This window comes from Bufo gargarizans, chromosome 4 (genome assembly GCF_014858855.1).
Source record: "Bufo gargarizans isolate SCDJY-AF-19 chromosome 4, ASM1485885v1, whole genome shotgun sequence".
Classification (NCBI taxonomy): domain Eukaryota; kingdom Metazoa; phylum Chordata; class Amphibia; order Anura; family Bufonidae; genus Bufo; species Bufo gargarizans.
Genome location: NC_058083.1, coordinates 163,541,300 through 163,566,000, shown reverse-complemented (window position 1 = coordinate 163,566,000; position 24,701 = coordinate 163,541,300). Strand labels below are relative to the sequence as shown.

The window sequence follows — 24,701 nt, the reverse complement described above, 5'->3', positions numbered from 1 at the left end:
GCTTGAGGCTCACCGGCAGCAACCACTCGTCGGTCTGTTGTTCTATACCCCGCCACAACTCCTGTGCGGTGTGGGGCCTGTCCCCCAAACATATGAGTTTCAGAATGGCCTGCTGACGTTTACCCCGGGCTGTGCTGAAGTTGGTGGTGAAGGTGTGTGGCTGACTGGATGAGCAGGTGGAAGAAGAGGAGGAGGAAGCCGAGAAGGAGGAGGTGGCAACAGGAGGCAAAGAATGTTGCCCTGCGATCCTTGGCGGCGGAAGGACGTGCGCCAAACAGCTCTCCGCCTGGGGCCCAGCTGCCACTACATTTACCCAGTGTGCAGTTAGGGAGATATAGCGTCCCTGGCCGTGCTTACTGGTCCACGTATCTGTGGTTAGGTGGACCTTGCCACAGATGGCGTTGCGCAGTGCACACTTGATTTTATCGGATACTTGGTTGTGCAGGGAAGGCACGGCTCTCTTGGAGAAGTAGTGCCGGCTGGGAACAACATACTGTGGGACAGCAAGCGACATGAGCTGTTTGAAGCTGTCTGTGTCCACCAGCCTAAATGACAGCATTTCATAGGCCAGTAGTTTAGAAATGCTGGCATTCAGGGCCAGGGATCGAGGGTGGCTAGGTGGGAATTTACGCTTTCTATCAAATGTTTGTGAGATGGAGAGCTGAACGCTGGCGTGTGACATGGTTGAGACGCTTGGTGACGGAGGTGGTGGTGGTGGTGTTGGTGGTACATCCCCTGTTTGCTGGGCGGCAGGTGCCAACGTTCCTCCAGAGGCGGAGGAAGAGGCCGAGGCGGCAGCAGCAGAATAGGCCGAGGCGGCAGCAGCAGAAGAGGTAGCAGGGGGAGCCTGAGTGACTTCCTTGGTTTTAAGGTGTTTACTCCACTGCAGTTCATGCTTTGCATGCAGGTGCCTGGTCATGCAGGTTGTGCTCAGGTTCAGAACGTTAATGCCTCGCTTCAGGCTCTGATGGCACAGCGTGCAAACCACTCGGGTCTTGTCGTCAGCACATTGTTTGAAGAAGTGCCATGCCAGGGAACTCCTTGAAGCTGCCTTTGGGGTGCTCGGTCCCAGATGGCGGCGGTCAGTAGCAGGCGGAGTCTCTTGGCGGCGGGTGTTCTGCTTTTGCCCACTGCTCCCTCTTTTGCTACGCTGTTGGCTCGGTCTCACCACTGCCTCTTCCTCCGAACTGTGAAAGTCAGTGGCACGACCTTCATTCCATGTGGGGTCTAGGACCTCATCGTCCCCTGCATCGTCTTCCACCCAGTCTTGATCCCTGACCTCCTGTTCAGTCTGCACACTGCAGAAAGACGCAGCAGTTGGCACCTGTGTTTCGTCATCATCAGAGACATGCTGAGGTGGTATTCCCATGTCCTCATCATCAGGAAACATAAGTGGTTGTGCGTCAGTGCATTCTATGTCTTTCACCGCTGGGGAAGGGCTAGGTGGATGCCCTTGGGAAACCCTGCCAGCGGAGTCTTCAAACAGCATAAGAGACTGCTGCATAACTTGAGGCTGAGACAGTTTCCCTGGTATGCATGGGGGTGATGTGACAGACTGATGGGGTTGGTTTTCAGGCGCCATCTGTGCGCTTTCTGCAGAAGACTGGGTGGGAGATAATGTGAACGTGCTGGATCCACTGTCGGCCACCCAATTGACTAATGCCTGTACCTGCTCAGGCCTTACCATCCTTAGAACGGCATTGGGCCCCACCATATATCGCTGTAAATTCTGGCGGCTACTGGGACCTGAGGTAGTTGGTACACTAGGACGTGTGGATGTGGCAGAACGGCCACGTCCTCTCCCAGCACCAGAGGGTCCACTAACACCACCACGACCATGTCCACGTCCGCGTCCCTTACTAGATGTTTTTCTCATTGTTATGGTTCACCACAACAACAAATATATTATTTGGCCCAATGTATTGTATTCAAATTCAGCGGGATATAAATTTGAGGCCTAGTATTTAGGCGCTGGGTGACCGGTATGGATTTAGTGACAGAATTAGACTTGGAAATGCACAGAAGCGTGTGTGTGTGAAGTTATTCTGAATGACCCAATGTGCACCTTGAATATTATATACCCTTTTAGGGATAGATTTCAAATAGCTCTGATATAGCAGAAACCACTAAATTATGAAATTGCTAAATTGGGAATTGTATTTCAACCCAGAACAAAAAATGTGCTTTGACGGACACTAAATAACTTTCCCAGCCACAACAGGACAGCGTTAACGAGAGATTTAGCAGGATATAAATTTGAGGCCTAGTATTTAGGCGCTGGGTGACAGGTATGGGTTTACTGACAGAATTAGACTTAGAAATACACAGTAGCGGGTGTGTGTGAAGTTATTCTGAATGACCCTATGTGCACCTTCAATATGATCTACCCTTTTAGGGATAGATTTCAAATAGCTCTGATATAGCAGAAACCACTAAATTATGAAATTGCTAAATTGGGAATTGTATTTCAACCCAGAACAAAAAATGTGCTTTGACGGACACTAAATAACTTTCCCAGCTACAACAGGACAGCGGTAACGAGAGATTTAGCAGGATATAAATTTGAGGCCTAGTATTTAGGCGCTGGGTGACAGGTATGGGTTTAGTGACAGAATTAGACTTGAAAATACACAGTAGCGGGTGTGTGTGAAGTTATTCTGAATGACCCAATGTGCACCTTGAATATTATATACCCTTTTAGGGATAGATTTCAAATAGCTCTGATATAGCAGAAACCACTAAATTATGAAATTGCTAAATTGGGAATTGTACTTCAACCCAGAACAAAAAATGTGCTTTGACGGACACTAAATATCTTTCCAAGCAACAACAGTACAGCGGTAACGAGAGATTTAGCAGGATATAAATTGGAGGCCTAGTATTTAGGCGCTGGGTGACAGGTATGGGTTTAGTGACAGAATTAGACTTGGAAATACACAGTAGCGGGTGTGTGTGAAGTTATTCTGAATGACCCAATGTGCACCTTGAATATTATATACCCTTTTAGGGATAGATTTCAAATAGCTCTGATATAGCAGAAACCACTAAATTATGAAATTGCTAAATTGGGAATTGTACTTCAACCCAGAACAAAAAATGTGCTTTGACGGACACTAAATAACTTTCCCAGCTACAACAGGACAGCGGTAACGAGAGATTTAGCAGGATATAAATTTGAGGCCTAGTATTTAGGCGCTGGGTGACAGGTATGGGTTTAGTGACAGAATTAGACTTGAAAATACACAGTAGCGGGTGTGTGTGAAGTTATTCTGAATGACCCAATGTGCACCTTGAATATTATATACCCTTTTAGGGATAGATTTCAAATAGCTCTGATATAGCAGAAACCACTAAATTATGAAATTGCTAAATTGGGAATTGTACTTCAACCCAGAACAAAAAATGTGCTTTGACGGACACTAAATATCTTTCCAAGCAACAACAGTACAGCGGTAACGAGAGATTTAGCAGGATATAAATTTGAGGCCTAGTATTTAGGCGCTGGGTGACAGGTATGGGTTTAGTGACAGAATTAGACTTGGAAATACACAGTAGCGGGTGTGTGTGAAGTTATTCTGAATGACCCAATGTGCACCTTGAATATTATATACCCTTTTAGGGATAGATTTCAAATAGCTCTGATATAGCAGAAACCACTAAATTATGAAATTGCTAAATTGGGAATTGTACTTCAACCCAGAACAAAAAATGTGCTTTGACGGACACTAAATAACTTTCCCAGCTACAACAGGACAGCGGTAACGAGAGATTTAGCGGGATATAAATTTGAGGCCTAGTATTTAGGCGCTGGGTGACAGGTATGGGTTTAGTGACAGAATTAGACTTGGAAATACACAGTAGCGGGTGTGTGTGAAGTTATTCTGAATGACCCTATGTGCACCTTCAATATGATCTACCCTTTTAGGGATAGATTTCAAATAGCTCTGATATAGCAGAAACCACTAAATTATGAAATTGCTAAATTGGGAATTGTATTTCAACCCAGAACAAAAAATGTGCTTTGACGGACACTAAATAACTTTCCCAGCTACAACAGGACAGCGGTAACGAGAGATTTAGCAGGATATAAATTTGAGGCCTAGTATTTAGGCGCTGGGTGACAGGTATGGGTTTAGTGACAGAATTAGACTTGAAAATACACAGTAGCGGGTGTGTGTGAAGTTATTCTGAATGACCCAATGTGCACCTTGAATATTATATACCCTTTTAGGGATAGATTTCAAATAGCTCTGATATAGCAGAAACCACTAAATTATGAAATTGCTAAATTGGGAATTGTACTTCAACCCAGAACAAAAAATGTGCTTTGACGGACACTAAATAACTTTCCCAGCTACAACAGGACAGCGGTAACGAGAGATTTAGCAGGATATAAATTTGAGGCCTAGTATTTAGGCGCTGGGTGACAGGTATGGGTTTAGTGACAGAATTAGACTTGAAAATACACAGTAGCGGGTGTGTGTGAAGTTATTCTGAATGACCCAATGTGCACCTTGAATATTATATACCCTTTTAGGGATAGATTTCAAATAGCTCTGATATAGCAGAAACCACTAAATTATGAAATTGCTAAATTGGGAATTGTACTTCAACCCAGAACAAAAAATGTGCTTTGACGGACACTAAATAACTTTCCCAGCTACAACAGGACAGCGGTAACGAGAGATTTAGCAGGATATAAATTTGAGGCCTAGTATTTAGGCGCTGGGTGACAGGTATGGGTTTAGTGACAGAATTAGACTTGAAAATACACAGTAGCGGGTGTGTGTGAAGTTATTCTGAATGACCCTATGTGCACCTTGAATATTATATACCCTTTTAGGGATAGATTTCAAATAGCTCTGATATAGCAGAAACCACTAAATTATGAAATTGCTAAATTGGGAATTGTACTTCAACCCAGAACAAAAAATGTGCTTTGACGGACACTAAATAACTTTCCCAGCTACAACAGGACAGCGGTAACGAGAGATTTAGCGGGATATAAATTTGAGGCCTAGTATTTAGGCGCTGGGTGACCGGTATGGATTTAGTGACAGAATTAGACTGGGATATGGCCAAAAAATAACCACACTATTGCTGGTTAAATGCACTTGGTGACGGGCGCAGCTTGCCCCTGATGTAGTATATGGCCAAAAAATGAACAGACTATTGCTGGTTAAATGCACTTGGTGTCACAGCTTGACCAACCACACTACTGAGGGTTAAATGCACTTGGTGACGGGCGCAGCTTGCCCCTGATGTAGTATATGGCCAAAAAATAAACAGACTATTGCTGGTTAAATGCACTTGGTGTGACAGCTTCACCCTGATGTAGGCTTTAGCCAGAAAACAACCACACCATTGAGGGTTAAATGCACTTGGTGACAGGCGCAGCTTGCCCCTGATTTTGTATATGGCCAAAAAATGAACAGACTATTGCTGGTTAAATGCACTTGGTGTGACAGCTTCACCCTGATGTAGGCTTTAGCCAAAAAACAACCACACCATTGAGGGTTAAATGCACTTGGTGACAGGCGCAGCTTGCCCCTGATTTTGTATATGGCCAAAAAATGAACAGACTATTGCTGGTTAAATGCACTTGGTGTGACAGCTTCACCCTGATGTAGGCTTTAGCCAAAAAACAACCACACCATTGAGGGTTAAATGCACTTGGTCGCAGCTTGTGCTGGCGCACCACAAGACACAAAATGGCCGCCGATCACCCCAGAAAAATGTGACTGACAAACGGTCTGGGCAGCCTAAAAACAGTGAGCAATTGAGGATCAGCAGCTCAATGATCCACAGCTGCAGATCGATCAGTTAATCAAGTCCTTTGGAGGAGTTAATCTGCCTAATCTCGCCCTACTGTCGCAGCCGCAACCTCTCCCTACGCTAATCAGAGCAGAGTGACGGGCGGCGCTATGTGACTCCAGCTTAAATAGAGGCTGGGTCACATGGTGCTCTGGCCAATCACAGCCATGCCAATAGTAGGCATGGCTGTGATGGCCTCTTGGGGCAAGTAGTATGACGCTTGTTGATTGGCTGCTTTGCAGCCTTTCAAAAAGCGCCAAGAAAGCGTCACAAAAGCGCGAAGAAAGCGACGAACACCGAACCCGAACCCGGACTTTTACGAAAATGTCCGGGTTCGGGTCCGTGTCACGGACACCCCAAAATTCGGTACGAACCCGAACTATACAGTTCGAGTTCGCTCATCCCTAATAATAACAGCATTAATGCAGTAAAATAGATTTGCCATAACATTGAATGGTATCTTGCAGCAATATACTATGCATTTAATAACACAAGTATAATAATTGCGTTATTGTGGCATTGCTTTTGCTATAACATTCAACTGTATATTTCAGTAATATACAACATGTTTAATAACATGTAACATGGGTATAATACACTGGCCCAATGCAATGTCCCGTTACAAATGGTAATTAGAAACCTTTTTTTAGAAAAAAAAAAAAAGGGGGGGGGCAGATCCTCAGTGTTTGCAGCAGAATATATGTTATTGGGGTGCTGGCATTAAGCCTATGAATTGTAGATACTTAAAAAAGAAAAAAAAAATCTGTAATGCCGAACTTGCCAGCAGGCTGTATGAAAGAACTGGAAAAGTGACCAGTCCCTCACTCTCTATGCTAAGCTTTCCCTGATGAAACCTGCCTGCCTACTGCCCCCTGATTAGCTGATTTTTCTAAAAAGTTGGGGAAGTTGAAACAAACCGAATCTTGCCAGGATCGCTCAGTTCTACTCATTTTTCGTCAGAACCAGTTCAAAGTTTAATCTTTCAATAAGGTGAATGGACCTGATAAGGGATATGTGTGAATATTGTTTTCAGATATTTAAGCATATCCCATAGTGGAATGCTCAAACAGAGCAAACACATCTCATGGACAGCACTGTTCACTTCTTAATGTCTCTATATGCTCTAAGTAAAAGTAAAAGGTTTGCAATTTACTATTGTATATTCATGTCTAATATACATCTTATGCATATCTTTATAGATACATGATCCCAACAATAAACGATATGAAGTCCCTGTGCCAATAAATACACCAAGCACACCAACAAGTACAGAACAAGGAAGACTGTATGACGTTGAGGTTGTTGATAATCCTTTTGGAATTCACATCATAAGAAAAAATACTGGAACAGTAGTGTAAGTAATGTTTTCTATTACAAAGAAACATATTCACATAAAGGGGGAAATAAATAAAGACTGGCCCATCCATACTCCAGTCTTGATCTCCTTGCACTGGCGTGAAATGTGCCTAATTCATTAAGAGGCAGAAGCCTTTTAGCAGATCAGGTGCATCTCTGCCCTGCAGTGAGCCATAAACTGTAGTACTTCAGCCATAACTTCTGCCACTTTCTTGCGAAAGTTATAGTAAATGTGGCGGACAGCACAAAGCCACACCTCTTGCTAAGCCACACCCCATTTTTTGGGCTCTGCAGATAAGCTCAAAAAGTTGCAAATTATGGTGCACACATGGAGTGCGCCATGATCTGAAACTTGTTTATGCCACACCAGTGATGTAAAGAGCTTAAAGTATTTTCTAAATATTCTGTACTATTGCACTAAAAATATTTTATTTTATAGCCTTGACGCCATATATATGCTATCTCCAGAATTTATATATAAAATCAATATAAGCCGTTATTATGAAGTTGAAATTCCAGTGCTGGAAATTTGATAACTACCGTATATCATTGTCACTTATAGTAAAAATTTAGGACCCACATTTTAAACCTGTCTTTGAAATCTCCTGCACTGCCTGACGGTGCAATTAATTTATCACAAGACATAGGCCTTGTCATATATTAGTTGCATCATCTGGCATCCTCATGCTCCAGAAAGGCTCAGAGGCACCAATGAAGATAAATATGTTGGGCCCACTGACCACGCCCACTACCCTCACCACTAGAAATGAGCAAAGTAATAGAATCTTCTTTCACGAATGTTGCAAAAAAATTTGCTTTGTGACTAATTACTTTGTTGCAAAGCACATTCCTTTGTAAGTAGTGGGTGCAATGACAGTAAGCGGTGATTACTTCTCTCATCTTCATTGTACCCCTCAGATTCCTCATTCATTGTATATCAAATATATTCATTAGTGTTGATCGAGCACCAAAGTGCTCGTGTCGAACACTTTGCGATGCTCTGATACTCTACAGCAGGGATGTCAAACTCATGGCCCTCCAGCTGTTGCAAAACTACAACTCCCATCATGCCTGGGCATACTACAGCTATCAGGGAATGATGGGAGTTGTAGTTTTGCAACATCTGGAGGGCCATGAGTTTGACATCCATGCTCTACAGAGCACCCATGCACAATAGAACTCAATGGAAGAACCTGAGCATTAAACCAGGCAACCCCTGCTCTGAGGAGGGGAGGGTGTCGGGACTCTAGTTTGGCTGAGGTGTCCCTGCTCTGACTCCATATATAGCTATGTCCATATATGGAGTCTATGCTTGGGGACACCCAGTGTATTTAAAGCTAATTTAGCCTCTATTTTTGAAAGTTTCTGGTGGGATTTGAACTCACAACCTTCTACATTGCCGCTAAGAAAATTAACCACTACACTATAGAGCTGCACGGCCTGTTATTTAAAAATTAAAATTAAAATAAACTAGTAGTAAGTATTCCTATATAGCAGAAGTCTCATATTGATTTCATTTTTTTTATTTGTATTGACCATGCAGCTCTATAGTGTAGTGTTTAAGGTTTATGTCTATAATGTAGAAGGCTGTGAGTTCAAATCCCATCAGCATCTTTTTGGAAATATGTATAGGTTTTTAGCCATAATATATTTGCATATAATATATATTTAGAATATATAATATATTATTATATATGTAAAAATATTATGGCTAAAATATCAGTAGCAGTTTCTCACATATTATGCATTCATATATATCAGTAGTATGATTATATATATCTATATATGTTTAGTAATTACACATTTATTTGGTGCCATACATTTTTTGGCAATTACTTAGAGGCTAAATTTATATATTTTATATTTCTGAAATTTTTCTGGCAGGATTTGAACTATCAACCTTCTATATTACAGCCAAGAACCTTAACCACTACACTATAGAGCTGCATGGCTATTTGCTTAAAAAATAATAATTAAATGAGACATCTAGTAAGTATTCCTATATAGCAGAAGTCTCATATTTTTTTTTTTTTTAATAACTGGCCATGCAGCTCTATATTGTAGTGGTTAAGGTTCTTGGCTGTAATGTAAAAGGTTGTGAGTTCAAATCCCCCTAGAAACTTTTCAGAAATAAAGGCTAAATTAGATTTGTATGCACTGGGTGTCCCCAGGCACTGATTCCATATATGGATTTGAACATAGTTATATATGGAGTCAGAGCAAGGGAAAATCGATTCTCTACCCCAAAGTACAAGGAAATTTGTTTTCACTGCAAATTGAATTTTCCATGAAATTTGGATCGAAGTCCACTTTGTGGAATTCGATTCGCTCAGCACTAGTAACTTTGAACAGCCCTCTATCATTATTGTTAATGAACATTACCCTAAAAGCTATATTCTTAATGTGGCACATTTCCCTTTTCACAGTTGGAATTCTCAGGTTGCTGGATTCACCTTCTCAGACATGTTTATTCAGATATCAAATCTATTGCCCTCACATTATATCTATGGATTTGGAGAAACAGAACACCCTCAATACCGTATCGATCTGAACTGGCACACCTGGGGTTATTTTGCCAAAGATCAGCCCCCTGGTGTAAGTAAATAAACTAAAATAATTATCATCACTATAAGTCCTAGACTTAAAAAAAAAAAGAAAAAAGGAAACTTCCACATTTCTTATTTGCATTGAGCCATCTGTTCTTTACCACATTCATATCCACATGCATACATAGCATTTACTTATACAAGGACATTTCTTTTTGTGTTTTTCTTCATCATAATGAAAAGCACCCAAGGAAAAGAGCTTATGCAAGCAAATGTAAATTATTTTAAACATCAGTGATATATGTTCCTGGAGAAGGAGCAGATTTCAAGTGTCAGAACTGATTGATTTGAGAAGCATAGGATAAAATGATTATCATTAATGCAATCATTCGAGGCTCTAGCAATAACCATGAAGTCTATGGTCACTTTAACATACAAATACACTGGAAAAGTAAGCAAAGGATACAATTTATGTGTTGCCCTTTATGAAAGTCATGAGGTTACATCAAATTTTGATGATGTAGAGCAGACATTTCTCACTGACAGTCATGGAGATGGTTCTTGAATGTACTATTCATGCTCCTTCAAGGATTGCAAGCTATGCTGTGTATTGATATTTCAATTCCAGTCTGTGAAGTATTTTTAGACTCATGGCTTTCCTAGAGAGGCAGTATAGAATTTTCTCATAGACTTACGTCATACTATGGTCACACTAATCACAACACTGTTCATCAACATTGTGTCCTATTGTGCTGAGATTACTTGCAGTTCTTAACCTTAAAGAGGTTATCCCATGACTAATGTAAAAAGTTAAGACATCATATAGTACATTAGAATCTCTTTGTAACAAAGCTAGAACCAGCCTTGTAGAGCCAGAGATTTCCACATTCATTGCTCTGCTAGGTTTATATCATGCTGACAGCTCAGGGGGAGTGTCTTTTCTGCTGCAGCTAAGAGGGCGTGTCCATGCTCTGCCTATCACAGCTCAGGAGGCAACTGAAGGACGAAACTGAGCATGTGCGGCCTTCTCAGTGAGCAGGTGAAAGAAATAAGACCAGAAACAATCAGCAGGTGGCGCTATACAGATACATTTTATTGAATAACTTAGTGGCTTTGCTAAATTTTTAATTACATGCAATTACAAAAGAGTTCAGATCCAGGTGCTGGTTTAAAAACCATAGAATATTTTTCATGGAACAGCCCCTTAAATGCTGAAGTGTACATTCATTAATGCAAGCAGAAATGTGATTTAGAGATATTCACAGGAGATTTGTAAAGTGCTGGCTTATTCTGTAAAGGCACAATATAATGTGGGAATGTGTCCTAGTAAATCTATTCTGTCATAGGGGAGCTGATAACACCAGGAAAAGTCTATAACATCTATTTTTGCATCTACAAATCAATACGACTGCATGCTGATAGCCATGGCCAGATTTAAGCTTTGAAATCATGCAGCAAATCATTTTAATAGCATCTGCTCTCGATCATAATCTGGCCTTTAATGGAATTAAAACAAAATGTCATTACGGTTCCCAGCAATTGTTTCCACAATCTGGGTAATAATTTACAGTGCAACATTTATAGAATATTTCATATCTTTTGCTGCATATGAATCACACATAGCAAAGTAGAGAATAAAAGGCAACTTTATTCTCAAGTTCTATAGAGGCTTTACCTGATTGTTGAAAGAGTTATGGCATCTATAAGTTGGCAGTCAATGGCCTCAAGTCGCTAGAATTGTTATACAGGTCCTTCTAAAAAAAATTGCATATTGTGATAAAGGTCATTATTTTCTGTAACGTACTGATAAACATTAGACTTTCATATATTTTAGATTCATTACACACAACTGAAGTAGTTCAAGCCTTTTATTGTTTTAATATTGATGATTTTGGCATACAGCTCATGAAAATCGAAAATTCCTATCTAAAAAAAATTAGCATATTTGATCTGACTAAAAAAAGAAAAGTGTTTTTAATACAAAAAAAGTCAACCTTCAAATAATTATGTTCAGTTATGCACTCAATACTTGGTCAGGAATCCTTTTGCAGAAATGACTGCGGCGTGGCATGGAGGCAATCAGCCTGTGGCACTGCTGAGGTGTTATGGAGGCCCAGGATGCTTCGATAGCGGCCTTAAGCTCATCCAGAGTGTTGGGTCTTGCGTCTCTCAACTTTCTCTTCCCAATATCCCACAGATTCTCTATGGGGTTCAGGTCAGGAGAGTTGGCAGGCCAATTGAGAACAGTAATACCATGGTCAGTAAACCATTTACCAGTGGTTTTGGCACTGTGAGCAGGTGCCAGGTCGTGCTGAAAAATGAAATCTGCATCTCCATAAAGCTTTTCAGCAGATGGAAGCATGAAGTGCTCCAAAATCTCCTGATAGCTAGCTGCACTGACCCTGCCCTTGATAAAACACAGTGGACCAACACCAGCAGCTGACATGGCACCCCAGACCATCACTGACTGTGGGTACTTGACACTGGACTTCAGGCATTTTGGCATTTCCCTCTCCCCAGTCTTCCTCCAGACTCTGGCACCTATATTTCCGAATGACATGCAAAATTAGCTTTCATCCGAAAAAAGTACTTTGGACCACTGAGCAACAGTCCAGTGCTGCTTCTCTGTAGCCCAGGTCAGGCGCTTCTGCCGCTGTTTCTGGTTCCAAAGTGGCTTGACCTGGGGAATGCGGCACCTGTAGCCCATTTCCTGTACACGCCTGTACACGGTGGCTCTGGATGTTTCTACTCCAGACTCAGTCCACTGCTTCCGCAGGTCCCCCAAGGTCTGGAATCGGTCCTTCTCCACAATCTTCCTCAGGGTCCGGTCACCTCTTCTCGTTGTGCCGCGTTTTCTGCCACACTTTTTCCTTCCCACAGACTTCCCACTGAGGTGCCTTGATACAGCACTCTGGGAACAGCCTATTAGTTCAGAAATTTCTTTCTGTGTCTTACCCTCTCGCTTGAGGGTGTCAATGATGGCCTTCTGGACAGCAGTCAGGTCGGCAGTCTTACCCATGATTGTGGTTTTGAGTAATGAACCAGGCTGGGAGTTTTTAAAAGCCTCAGGAATCTTTTGCAGGTGTTTAGAGTTAATTAGTTGATTCAGATGATTAGGTTAATAGCTCGTTTAGAGAACCTTTTCATGATATGCTAATTTTTTTAGATAGGAATTTAGGGTTTTCATGAGCTGTATGCCAAAATCATCAATATTAAAACAATAAAAGGCTTGAACTACTTCAGTTGGGTGTAATGAATCTAAAATATATGAAAGTCTAATGTTTATCAGTACATTACAGAAAATAATTAACTTTATCACAATATGCTAATTGTTTGAGAAGGACCTGTATATGGCACAATGTTTATGTGCAACAGGATGTTCACTTTTCATGTCTCATCTCTGTAGTATAAAGAAAATGCCTATGGTGTCCATCCTTTCTATATGGGCCTAGAAAATGAAGGCAACGCTCATGGAGTGTTCCTGCTTAACAGCAATGCCATGGGTAAGTTCATTTCCTTACAAACACTATTTGTTTCTACTTTGATACTGCTCTTAAAGGGAATGGGATATCAGAAAATGGCCTATAAAGCTTTTATGTTGAACATATATGAAGCATTTTGATGTTACAGTATATTTAATTTTACATATCGCTATATAAATATATATATATATATATATATATATATATATATATATATATAAATTCTAACACCCTATAGTTTTCACAATGGCCACTGAACCTAATATTAGGCACCATTTTTTGGTCTGTGCAGATCTCTTTTCAGCAGTCATCTCATTATCATCTCAGGCAAGGTTAAATTGCAGATATCACCTATATAGAGAGAACACAGGATCCACCAGTCACAGTAGTGGATCATTCCTTGTATCTGTGCACAGGTCACAGAGCATGTCTACAAGACTCTCCCATAGAAGTAAATAAGTCCCATACAGTCTATTGTGTTTATGGCCCATGGTGGCTATTAGTGTTGAGCTAATCGAACTTCGGATCATAGATCCAAAGTCGATTCGTTCTAACACTTTGTTTTATTGCTGTACTAAGACCTGTCTCCGTACTGCATTAAAAAGTACCGTATGTGCTTCACGGAGGAAAAATTCTCCCAAGACTTGAGTGAATAACTTAGCGCTTCAATTCTAATACTTTAAAACACTTCGGGATTCCTGTTTTAAAATGTTTCATAGAATTGAAGCCTGAAGTTATTCACCAAAGTCTTGTGCAACTTCAGACTTAATGAATTTTGCCTCTGCAAAGCACATACATCTCCGTGCAGCAATAAAACGAAGTGTTAGAACGAATCGACTTCAGATCTATGATTGGAAGCTCGATTCGCTCAACACTAGTGACTATGGCAAAGCAGATCTCTAAGTGCTGCTAACAATATCTCAGACAAGATGCCAGCCCCATAGTTCAGATCAGGAACTAGAATTAAAAAACTGCAATCCCAATCACGGCTCAAGAGGCATCTGAAAGAAGAAACTGAGCATTCTCAGTGAGCTGAACAAAGACGAAAATAAGACAAAAAACAAACAGCAGGTGGCGCTATACAGATACACTTTATTAAATAGCTCAGTGGCTATACAAAATTTTTAATTTTATGTAGTTGCAGAAGTGTTCAGATTCAGGTGCTGGTTTAAACAAATGAAATATTTTCATAGCCCCTTTAATACTAAAGACTTCGGTTAATAACTTCAAGCTCTGATTCTACGACTTTAAAACACTTTGGATTCCTGTTTTAAAATGTTTCATTTTCCTTTAATGTAGTTATAATGCTGCTTTCACACTACATTTCAGAGATTCACTTTTCCCTTTATATTAAATTGCGTATCCGCAAAAAAGAGATGCCGCCCATGTGCCTTCTGCAATTTGCGGAACAGAACAGGAGACCTATTATAGAAATGCCTATTCTTGTCCGCAAAACAGACAAGAATAGGACAGGACAAAGAGTGCTGTGACAATCTTTGCAGGGCCACGGAACAGATTAAAGGATGCGGACAGCACAAAGAGTGCTGTCCATATGTTTTGCAGACCAATTGATCTGAATGGTTCCGTATACGGACCGTATACGGAACGCAAAATACGTTCATGTGAACAAGCCTTAAAAAGGAGAAGGAAAACATTCTCAAGCAAAGAAGTTTTTTTTCCCTCTTTATATCAAGTTTGATTCCTACTTTTGATGGAAAAAAAAAGAGTTAATGTAGTGTGGAGGCAGCCTAAAGGTTTCAGCAATAGATCAAATAGGCTTAATCATTCCTTTCAGAGGTACAAATGTTAGGTCTTATCGACCAGCTTACGGATTTTTAGTATGAGCAGGATTAGCTGCTGTACCTCTTTTATTCATTTATTGTGAGTCCACTGTTTCCTTTGTGACAAATGAAGAAACATTTTGTTCAAGCATTTGACATAAAGCAAACAAAAAGGAATGTTTTTTCCCATTTGAAACTTTTGAAAGGTGTGCGTTCTCCTTGCAGAGCTCTATAGGGCATGTTTAAGGGATGGTCTGGGTTACCTTATTCTTTTTACTTCCTTCCTGAGCAGACACAGTTTTTGCTTCCCTTTCTTTCCTGTACGTTATATAAATAATTTTTGTGCCTTTTTTCATGTGATATAATACATGCATGTATTAGGGACTCTGTGACCCCCATGCATGAGCTAATACAGTCAAAGTAGCCAAGTTCTGTCATTGCCAGGAAATAAGTATTATATTTAGAGCTCTCTCATAGCAAACCTATCAGGAATGTATTTCACCACTCTATCATTTTATGCACCCAAATAACTTACAGCTGCATTAACTATTAAACTACCATATGCATGATCAGGCCAGTGTGAAGTGTATTACTGCTCTTAGTCACAATATGGATGTTTTATGCTGTATATATTAATGAATACTATAATTATATTCCAGATATAACAGTGCAACCAACTCCAGCTTTAACTTATCGCACAATTGGTGGAATTTTAGACTTTTTTGTTGTACTGGGTCCAACACCAGAGATGGTTGTCCAGCAATACACTAAAGTAAGTTGATTAACATGTTAAACAGTCATATGTATTGGAAGTCATAAAGAGACACAGCTCTAACATTGCTATATGAAATTTCAGCTTGTAGGACGACCTGTCATGCCAGCTTATTGGGCTCTTGGATTCCAGTTGTGTCGTTATGGGTATAAGAACGATAGTGAAATTGAACAAGTATATAATGACATGGTGGCAGCTCAAATACCATATGTAAGTGACTATATGTGTGTACATGGGGAGGGATTGGTCAACAATGCAGTATTTTGCATTTATTATATGGTTTCTCCTGAACCTTGCCATTTCCCAGGATGTACAGTATGCGGACATTGATTACATGGAAAGACAAATGGACTTCACTTTAGGTAAAGACTTCCAGAGACTTCCTGATATATTTGATAGCATCCGAACACAGGGAATGAAAGTCATCATCATGTTGGTAAGTTATTATTATCTATAGCCAACTAATTTTTAGAAAATAGCTAGTTTGCATATTTGGCCCACATTTATTATGCTATGTGAGCCACTTTTTTTGTGCCAACGTTTTGTGAGGTCTTATTTTAGGTGCATTTATTCATCATACTGTATGTGCCAGACTTGTTCTTCAATCCTAGACATGTAATGGCATATTTTGTCGAGCTTTTAGAAACATTTATGTAACTGAAATTCATAATTCTAGTAGACCAAAGTGATAAAGACTAGACCAATTGGTTTAAAGTTGTTGGTGGACAGAATTTTGGCACAGTGGGACAGATTCTTCACACACTGTTTGTTAGCGCAAGGGAACAGATTTTTTGGGGAATGGGGACAAAAATGAAACCATCAAATATGTGGTATAAACTGGACTAGACAGTTTCAAAATATGCCAGGTTATTTATCTAGAATCAGTAACTGTGATAAATGTGGCACATTTTACAGGCTATATACTAGAGATTCCAATACTGCTCTAAAGCCGAAGCAAAGCCTGGGCCCGTGCTTGTATAATTGGAACCAGTATCACAGGAAGAAAAGTATAAACCCTAAACTTACGTAGCAAAAAGAAATCTATTGTAAAAGAATGACCTTTTTATGTTAAAGTGGCCTTGTTAGCATGATCAACCCCTATAAACCAGGCATGATCAACCCTACCGGTGACTATGACTGGTATAATAGGGTTGATCATGCTGGAAAAAAAATAAAAAAAATAATAATATATATATATATATATATATATATATATAAATGAAAATGAATCAGCAGCACTCTATAGGTTTACCAGGTGCAAATTCTGCAATAGTTCCCGGACCAGGAACAGTAAAGTAAAAATGATGAAGAAAGGGCAGCACTCCGGTCTTGTAGTGAAAATCAGGTGATGTTTATTACACCCAAAAGCAATGCAGCATTTCAGCTCTCTCAATGGAGCCTTTGTCAAAAAAGTCATATCATTATCATCACAAGGAAAATACAAACAATTAGGTACTGAAAACTCTGTTTTAAAGCTGGAGGCAGATAATGACAACAAATGTTCTCACCTTCTTCTCCTACCTGCACTATGACCTCTCCGCACAGGTCACAAAGCAAGCTCACATCACTCTTCTACAGAAGTCAATGATAAAAGCAAAGTCTCTGATAAAAGTGAATAAAATTGTATAAATTTTTTTTTTCTCCATTACGTTGTTCTTGTCTTTCTCGTTAGCGCTGCTGATCTCTGTGTGAAGTGGGCTCAATTCACATTTACCGTCAGTTTCTATACAAAGATGATCGCGCTTCCCATTTTAGACAAAAGCATCCGTAATTACTCAGACCATCACAGTCTTTTTAGACGCAACCAAACATCGATGTATCCAACAGAGACAGCTTTAGTAAAACAATCCTTCTGTGGAAATTAGAGGGTTGCTCACATAGTAATGTACCACCAGAAATATGATCATAAAATATTTATTACACTCACAATGGAAGTATGATTATAAGCGTTAAATAAAACATCCACACACAGATCTGCCCGACCAAGGTTTCGCCTCAGGGGCGAGTCCTGGTTCTGTCTAAACCAGGCATCTCAAACTGCGGCCCTCCAGCTGTTGTAAAACTACAACTCCCACAATGCCCTGCTGTAGGCTGATACCTGTAGGCTGTCCTGGCATGCTGGGAGTTGTAGTTTTGCAACAGCTGGAGGGCCGCAGTTTGAGATGCCTGGTTTAAATGGTCAGCGAGATCACCTGATAAAAGTGAGGCATAATGCCCAGATTCCTGCTGTAATGCATGTCTCAGAACTTCTGTTCCCAGCTCACAGCAGCAGATTAGACAAGATGGTGGCTCCCATAATTACACACACACACAAATAGAATAAACTTTACGCAATCATAAATGGAAAAAATGGAAAAGCATATAAAATGTGAATGAGTAATTTTATAAATTTTATACAATTCTGTAAAATCAATAACCAATATATTGACTATGTTAGCCACGTGTGAAAGGTTGGTATTCACAATGGAATGGTATAACTGTTATTATAGTAATCCAAGGGATTTTAAACTAAAAAGTCAAACAAACGTGCACTTATCCAACATACAGAATGGACAGGTCATTTACTTCTTTTCATTGTAGGATCCAGCTATTGCCGCAAATGAGACCGAACCATACCCTGCTTTCACAAAAGGAAGGGACCAAGACGTCTTCATAAAATGGGACAACGAAAGTGACATTGTATGGGGCAAGGTATGCTATCTCACATAGATAAGAAAACCAAAGGAATGATAGGTGTACACTGATTTCTATATTAGATTTCCTATTTAATCTACAGTATTTTAACAATCTGCCAGTTTTTATATATTTTATTTTAATTCGGTTGATGTGTAGTGTTGATCGCGAATATTCTAATAGCAAATTTTGGTCACGAAGATCTAGTCTATAGTGCTATATCTTCGTACTCGCGAATATTCTCAAATTTATTTTTTTCCATCAGTACCCTCCTACTTCATGCTTGTGGGCCAATGAGAAGGCTGCAATGTCTTTGTCTGGGCTTAGCAACATCCCTAGAAACCAATAGGAAAGTTGCCTACCCCTTACTATATAAGAACCTCCCCGGCAGCCATTTTTTACAGTTTGGAGAGAGAGAGAGCAGTGACATTGCTGTGCTCTGTGCTTTCATCTAGATCCTATTCCTTATCCAATTACATAAGATAGTTAGCTCATATATACAATACAAATATTTAGCGGGAGAGTGGGAGATAGTCAGTGTAAGGCCTCTTGCACACAAACTTGTTTATTTTCCGTTTAAGTTAATTTTTTTTGCGTTCCGTTATTTATTAAGATAAAACATGTCCTATTATTACCCTCATAACGGACAAGGATAGTACTGTTCTATCAGGGTCCAGCTGTTCCGTTCCGTAAAAAACGGAATGCGCGAGTACGTCATCCGTATTTTTTGCGGATCCGTTTTTTGCGGACCACAAAATACCGAAAAGGCCATATGGTCGTGTGCACGAGGCCTAAGTTAGATAGTGATACAGTGTAGCTGATAGGTTACAGTGCAGGGTGGTAGGTAGTGTGATAGGAATTACTGTGCAGTGATCAGGAGTTCTTCCTCACAATCACGAAATTTTCTCCAGTCTCAGGGAACTTGTAGCAGCTTGAAAAATGTAACAAAAGTGAGCCACGTCTGTATTGCGCACGCACTACGCACATATTACATTGCCAATGGAGATCGCAAATTCTAGAATTTGCTAATTTATCGCAAACATTAGGCCCAAAATGTGCAAAATATGACTAAAACGAATATTGCCTATGCTGCTCATCACTATTGATGTGGTCCAATTGCATGTGAGAATGATATGGCATGTAAAATGTCTCCATGTCGCAGTGTGGTATGCTGTCTTTAAGTAATAATCCTATAGTCCTTATTTTTGGATTTTTCTTTTGTCAGGTCTGGCCAGATTTACCTGGTGTACAAGTAAATACTTCACTTGGTTGGGATGAGCAAGTTCAAGTAAGTATTGCAGTCATAAATATCCTTTGCTATGCCTCATTCACACATCAGTGTTCGGTCAGTGATTTCCATCAGTGATTTTGAGCCAAAACCAGGTGCGGCTCTAATCACAGAACAGGGGCAGATCTTTCCCTTATACCTTATGTCTGTGGAGGCTCCAGTCCTGGTTTTGGCTCACAATCACTGATAGAAATTACTGACCAAAACACTGAAGTGCGAATGAGGCTTTATTTGAAACTTGCTACAATTGTATATCATACGGCCTCTAACACACGCACCCATTGATTTAAATGTGTCTGTTCATATTTCAGTATTTTTTTACTGACCATGGGTCAGTAAAAAAATCACGGGGACATGCACTACTTTGATCCGTGATGCGGACCAAGCACGCCCATTGAAGTCTATGGATCCGTGAAAATCACTGACATCCATTTTGTGTCTGTGTTGCGTTCGTTTTTCACTGATGACTGATAGGAGATTCTTTGGAAATTAATTGTCAGCTGAGCAACATCAGTGAATTACGGATGACACACGGATAGTAAAAACGGACACACGGACCAACTATGGATCCTTCACGGACATCTTCATGGATGAAACACATACACTTTTTTTCACGGACGTGACACTGACACAGAGATGTGAATGAGGCCTAAGCCAGGGTGCAGTGACTGAAGCGGGCTGCCGCAGTGTAACCTCAAATTATCTGTTTCTCCAATTATAGAACGTTCTATTCTTGTTCATATTGAAGATGAAAATAGATATTTCTAAAGGCAGAAAAAGGCAGATGGCCTAATTTTTGGGATCCATGGTTTGCGAACCACAATACAGACACAGTAATGTACCTGAGGTCTTAGCTAAGGACAAGCTCTTAGGATATGACCACACCGTCAGGTTCTGCATTCAGTTTTGGAAGTCAAAAGCAGGAGTGAATTAAAAAGAGTGAAGTCCTGTATACTTAATCTCCTTTTATGATCCACTCCCGATATTGGCTACCAAAACTGCATGCAGAAACCTGACTGTGTGGCTGCAATCCTTAGGCCTCTTTCACACGAGCGTGGCGTGTGAGGGCCCGATAAGATGCGGGTGCGTTGCGGTAAAATGCACGATTATAAAGCGTTTTAATGCGTTTTGCACGCGCGTGAGAAAATCACCATGTTTGGTACCCAGACCCAATCCCGGACTTCATCACTGAAGTTCAGGTTTGGGTTAGGTGTTGTATAGATTTTATTATTTTCCCTTATAACATTGTTATAAGGGAAAATAATAGCATTCTTAATACAGAATGCAAAGTAAATTAGGGATGGAGGGGTTAAAAAATAAAATAAAAAAATTTAACTTACCTGCTCCATAGCTTCCGGTCTCTGTTCTATCTTCAGGACCTGGCAAAAGACCTGTGGTGAGTCATGTCACTATGGTCCAATCACATGGTTCATCACCATGGTGAGGGACCATGTGATTGGATCATGTGATGTGACGTCACCACAGGTCCTTAGCCGGCAGCTCACCATTACAGAAGAAGACAGAGATCCGCAACTATGCGATCAAGTGGACTTGGTGAGTTGATTTTTTTTTTTAACCCCTTCATCACTATTTTACTTTGAATTCTGTATTCAGAATGCTATTATTTTCCCTTATAACCATGTTATAAGGGAAAATAATACACATCAGGTCCCCAGCCCGATCGTCACCTAGCAACCATGCGTGAAAATCGCCCCGCATCCGCACTTGCTTGCGGATGCTTGCGATTTTCACACGGCCCCACTCACTTCTATGGGGCCTGCGTTGTGTGAAAAATGCAGAATATAGAGCATGCTGCGATTTTCACGCAACGCACAAGTGATGCGTAAAAATCACCGCTCATGTGCACAGCCCCATAGAAATGAATGGGTCAGGATTCAGTGCGGGTGCAATGCGTTCACCTCACGCATTGCACCTGCGCGGAATACTCGCCTGTGTGAAAGGGGCCTTAGGCCTTGTTCACACTTCAGTCAGTGATTTCCATCAGTGATTTGTGAGCCAAAACCAGGTGCAACTCTAAACACAGAACAGGAGCAGATCTTTCCCTTCTACCTCATGTCTGTGGAGGCTCCACTTCTGGTTTTGGCTCACAAATCACTGATGGAAATCACTGACCAAACACTGAAGTGTGAACGAGCGAGTTTTCCGCGCGGGTGCAATGCGTGACGTGAACGCATAGCACCCGCACTGAATCCTGACCCATTCATTTCAATGGTTCTGTGTACATGAGCGTTGTTTTTCACGCATCAGTTCTGCGTTGCATGAAAATCGCAGCATGTTCTATATTCTGCATTTTTCACGCAGCCCTGGCCCCATAGAAGTGAATGGGGCTGCGTTAAAAACGCATTGCATCCGCAAGCAAGTGCGTGTGCGATGCGTTTTTCACTGATGGTTGCTAAGAGATGTTGTTTGTAAACATTCTGTTTTTTATCACGCGCATGAAAAACGCATCAAAACGCATTGCACCCACGCGGAAAAAAGTGAACAATTGAACGCAATCGCAGACAAAACTGACTGAACTTGCTTGCAAAATAGTGTGAGTTTCACTGAACGCACCCTTAACGCATCCTGAGCCAATCCGTCACGCTCGTGTGAAAGGGGCCTTAGAAGTCTATCAGCCATCTTCAGCTTAGGCCTCTTTCACACGGGCGTCATGTTTTTTGCCCGGATAAGAGGCGGGTGCGTTGCGGGAAAATGCACGATTTTTCTGTGCGAGTGCAAAACATTGTCATGCGTTTTTGCACTCACGTGAGAAAAATCGCGCATGTTTGGTACCCAAACCCGAACTTCTTCACAGAAGTTCGGGCTTGGGATTGATCTTCTGAAGATTGTAGTATTTTCCCTTATAACATGGTTATAAGGGAAAATAATAGCATTCTGACTACAGAATGCATAGTATAATAGTGCTGGAAGGGTTAAAAAAATTAAAAAGTTAACTCACCTTATCCTCTTGTTCGCGTAGTTCGTTCCCGGTCTGTTCTTTGTTAGCTGTGGGCTTGGGCTGAATGACCTGTGGTGACGTCAGATCACATGCTCCAATCACATGCTCCATCACCATGGTGATGGAGCATGTGATCTGACATCACCACAGGTCCTTTAGTCCAAGCCCACAGCTAGCAAAGAACAGACCGGGAACTACGCGAACAAGAGGAGAAGGTGAGTTAACTTTTTTATTTTTTTTAACCCTTCCAGCCCTATTATACTATGCATTCTGTATTCAGAATGCTATTATTTTCCCTTATAACCATGTTATAAGGGAAAATAATACAGTGAATAGACTGTCACCTAGAACCCATGCGTGAAAATCGCACCGCATCCGCACTTGCTTGCGGATGCTTGCTATTTTCACGCAACCCCATTCACTTCTATGGGGCCTGCGTTGCGTGGATTATCGCACTGCAACGCACAAAGAGGAGCATGCTGCGATTTTCATGCAACGCATAAGTGATGCGTGAAAATCACCGCTCATGTGAACAGCCCCATAGAAATGAATGGGTCAGGATTCAGTGCGGGTGCAATGCGTTCAACTCACGCATCGCACCCGCGCGGAATACTCGCTCGTGTGAAAGGGGCCTTATGCTTCCTCTCTGAGAAGAGCTCATCCTAGCTGAAGAGACATAGCTGGGCACAGATCAAAACGTCTTATGTGGCACAATGGCATGATATATTTATATATATATATATATATATATATATATATATATATAGCAATAAACTGTTATTTAAATGCCAATTTGGAACACTTCCAAATGACCAAAGCAAGAAAACTGTAAGTGATATTTGAAGATATGACTAGTAAATCATGTACATCTGTGTAATTGTAATGAAGGCAATTACTAAATCATTAATGTGACTTGCCTGTATGCATATTTGTATTTAGCTTTACAGAGCTCATGTAGCATTCCCAGACTTTTTCAAGAATGTCACAGCAGAATGGTGGAAGCAAGAAGTGAAAGATTTCAGAGACAAGTATATTAGATTTGATGGTCTATGGATTGTAAGTATGGCATTTCCTTGATTTACACAATTTTTTTTTGAAAATGCATATCTTTTAAGTGAATGTCCACTGTTCTGTTTTTTTAAATTATAATTACATGTAAATAGGTTGATACATTTTATGGTTTATATCTATATCAATTGGAGCTAAAGGTAAAAGATAACATGATGAATGCCTGCAGACACCACTAGACTGAGCTTAGAAGCTAACTGCATACTGTTCTACCCTCTAGTGACCTCTGATATGCCTTTTTACGGTGGTCACCAAGGGGCATTAGAGTAGGCCACAGCAAAATATCTGTGCAGCAAAAAGTAGGAGCTCATCTTTTTTATAACAGCGGGCCTCCTGCTCATTTCAAATACCAGCCATTTAACTTCTTATTTGCTGCTGTCACTAATGACACAAGGGCACAATCTAATAGACATTTTTAAGTTCCCTTGTTGGACTAATAAGTAGTAAAAGTAATAATTAAATAAAGTTTAATAAAAAAAATGTAAAAAAAAAAAACCTTTTCCATTAAAAAAATGCTTTTTAATGAAAAGAATTAAAAAAATAAAATCCCTTCAATATATTTGGTATCACCACATCCGTAACTACTAGGGTTGAGCGAACCCGTGGAAGTTTGGGTTCGCCGGGTTCGGCCGAACTTTACCCCGAACCCCATTTAAGTCAATGGGGTCCCGAACTTGACTTTATTATTTTCCATTATAACATGGTTATAACAGAAAATAATAGCATTCTTAAAACAGAATGCTAAATAAAATGTCTACTGAGGGGTTAAAAAAATGAAATAAAAATCGCCGCATCCACTTGATCGCACAGCCGGTATCCTCTTTTCTTCAGTACTTGCAAAAGGACCTGCGGTGATGTCACCGCTCTCACCACATGGTCCTCCTCATCCTCTGTATCTGCACCCTCCTCACTCTTTGCTGTGTGCACCCCCAAACACACCAACACCACTTGAGTCCCTCCAC

At 40.5% G+C, this 24,701-nt stretch overlaps 1 protein-coding gene across 3 annotated transcripts in view; it reads left to right on the top strand.

Moving 5' to 3' along the window:
- Nucleotides 1-24,701, top strand: part of SI (sucrase-isomaltase) — a 360,959-nt gene that overhangs the window by 305,327 nt on the left and 30,931 nt on the right. For all 3 annotated transcript variants that reach the window (XM_044289835.1, XM_044289836.1, XM_044289837.1), the window contains 9 exons: nucleotides 7,014-7,168; nucleotides 9,597-9,765; nucleotides 13,123-13,219; nucleotides 15,639-15,751; nucleotides 15,836-15,961; nucleotides 16,059-16,187; nucleotides 18,332-18,442; nucleotides 19,650-19,712; nucleotides 23,611-23,727. In XM_044289835.1, the coding sequence (XP_044145770.1) occupies nucleotides 7,014-7,168; nucleotides 9,597-9,765; nucleotides 13,123-13,219; nucleotides 15,639-15,751; nucleotides 15,836-15,961; nucleotides 16,059-16,187; nucleotides 18,332-18,442; nucleotides 19,650-19,712; nucleotides 23,611-23,727 (1,080 nt within the window). The remainder of the gene's footprint in view (nucleotides 1-7,013; nucleotides 7,169-9,596; nucleotides 9,766-13,122; nucleotides 13,220-15,638; nucleotides 15,752-15,835; nucleotides 15,962-16,058; nucleotides 16,188-18,331; nucleotides 18,443-19,649; nucleotides 19,713-23,610; nucleotides 23,728-24,701) is intronic.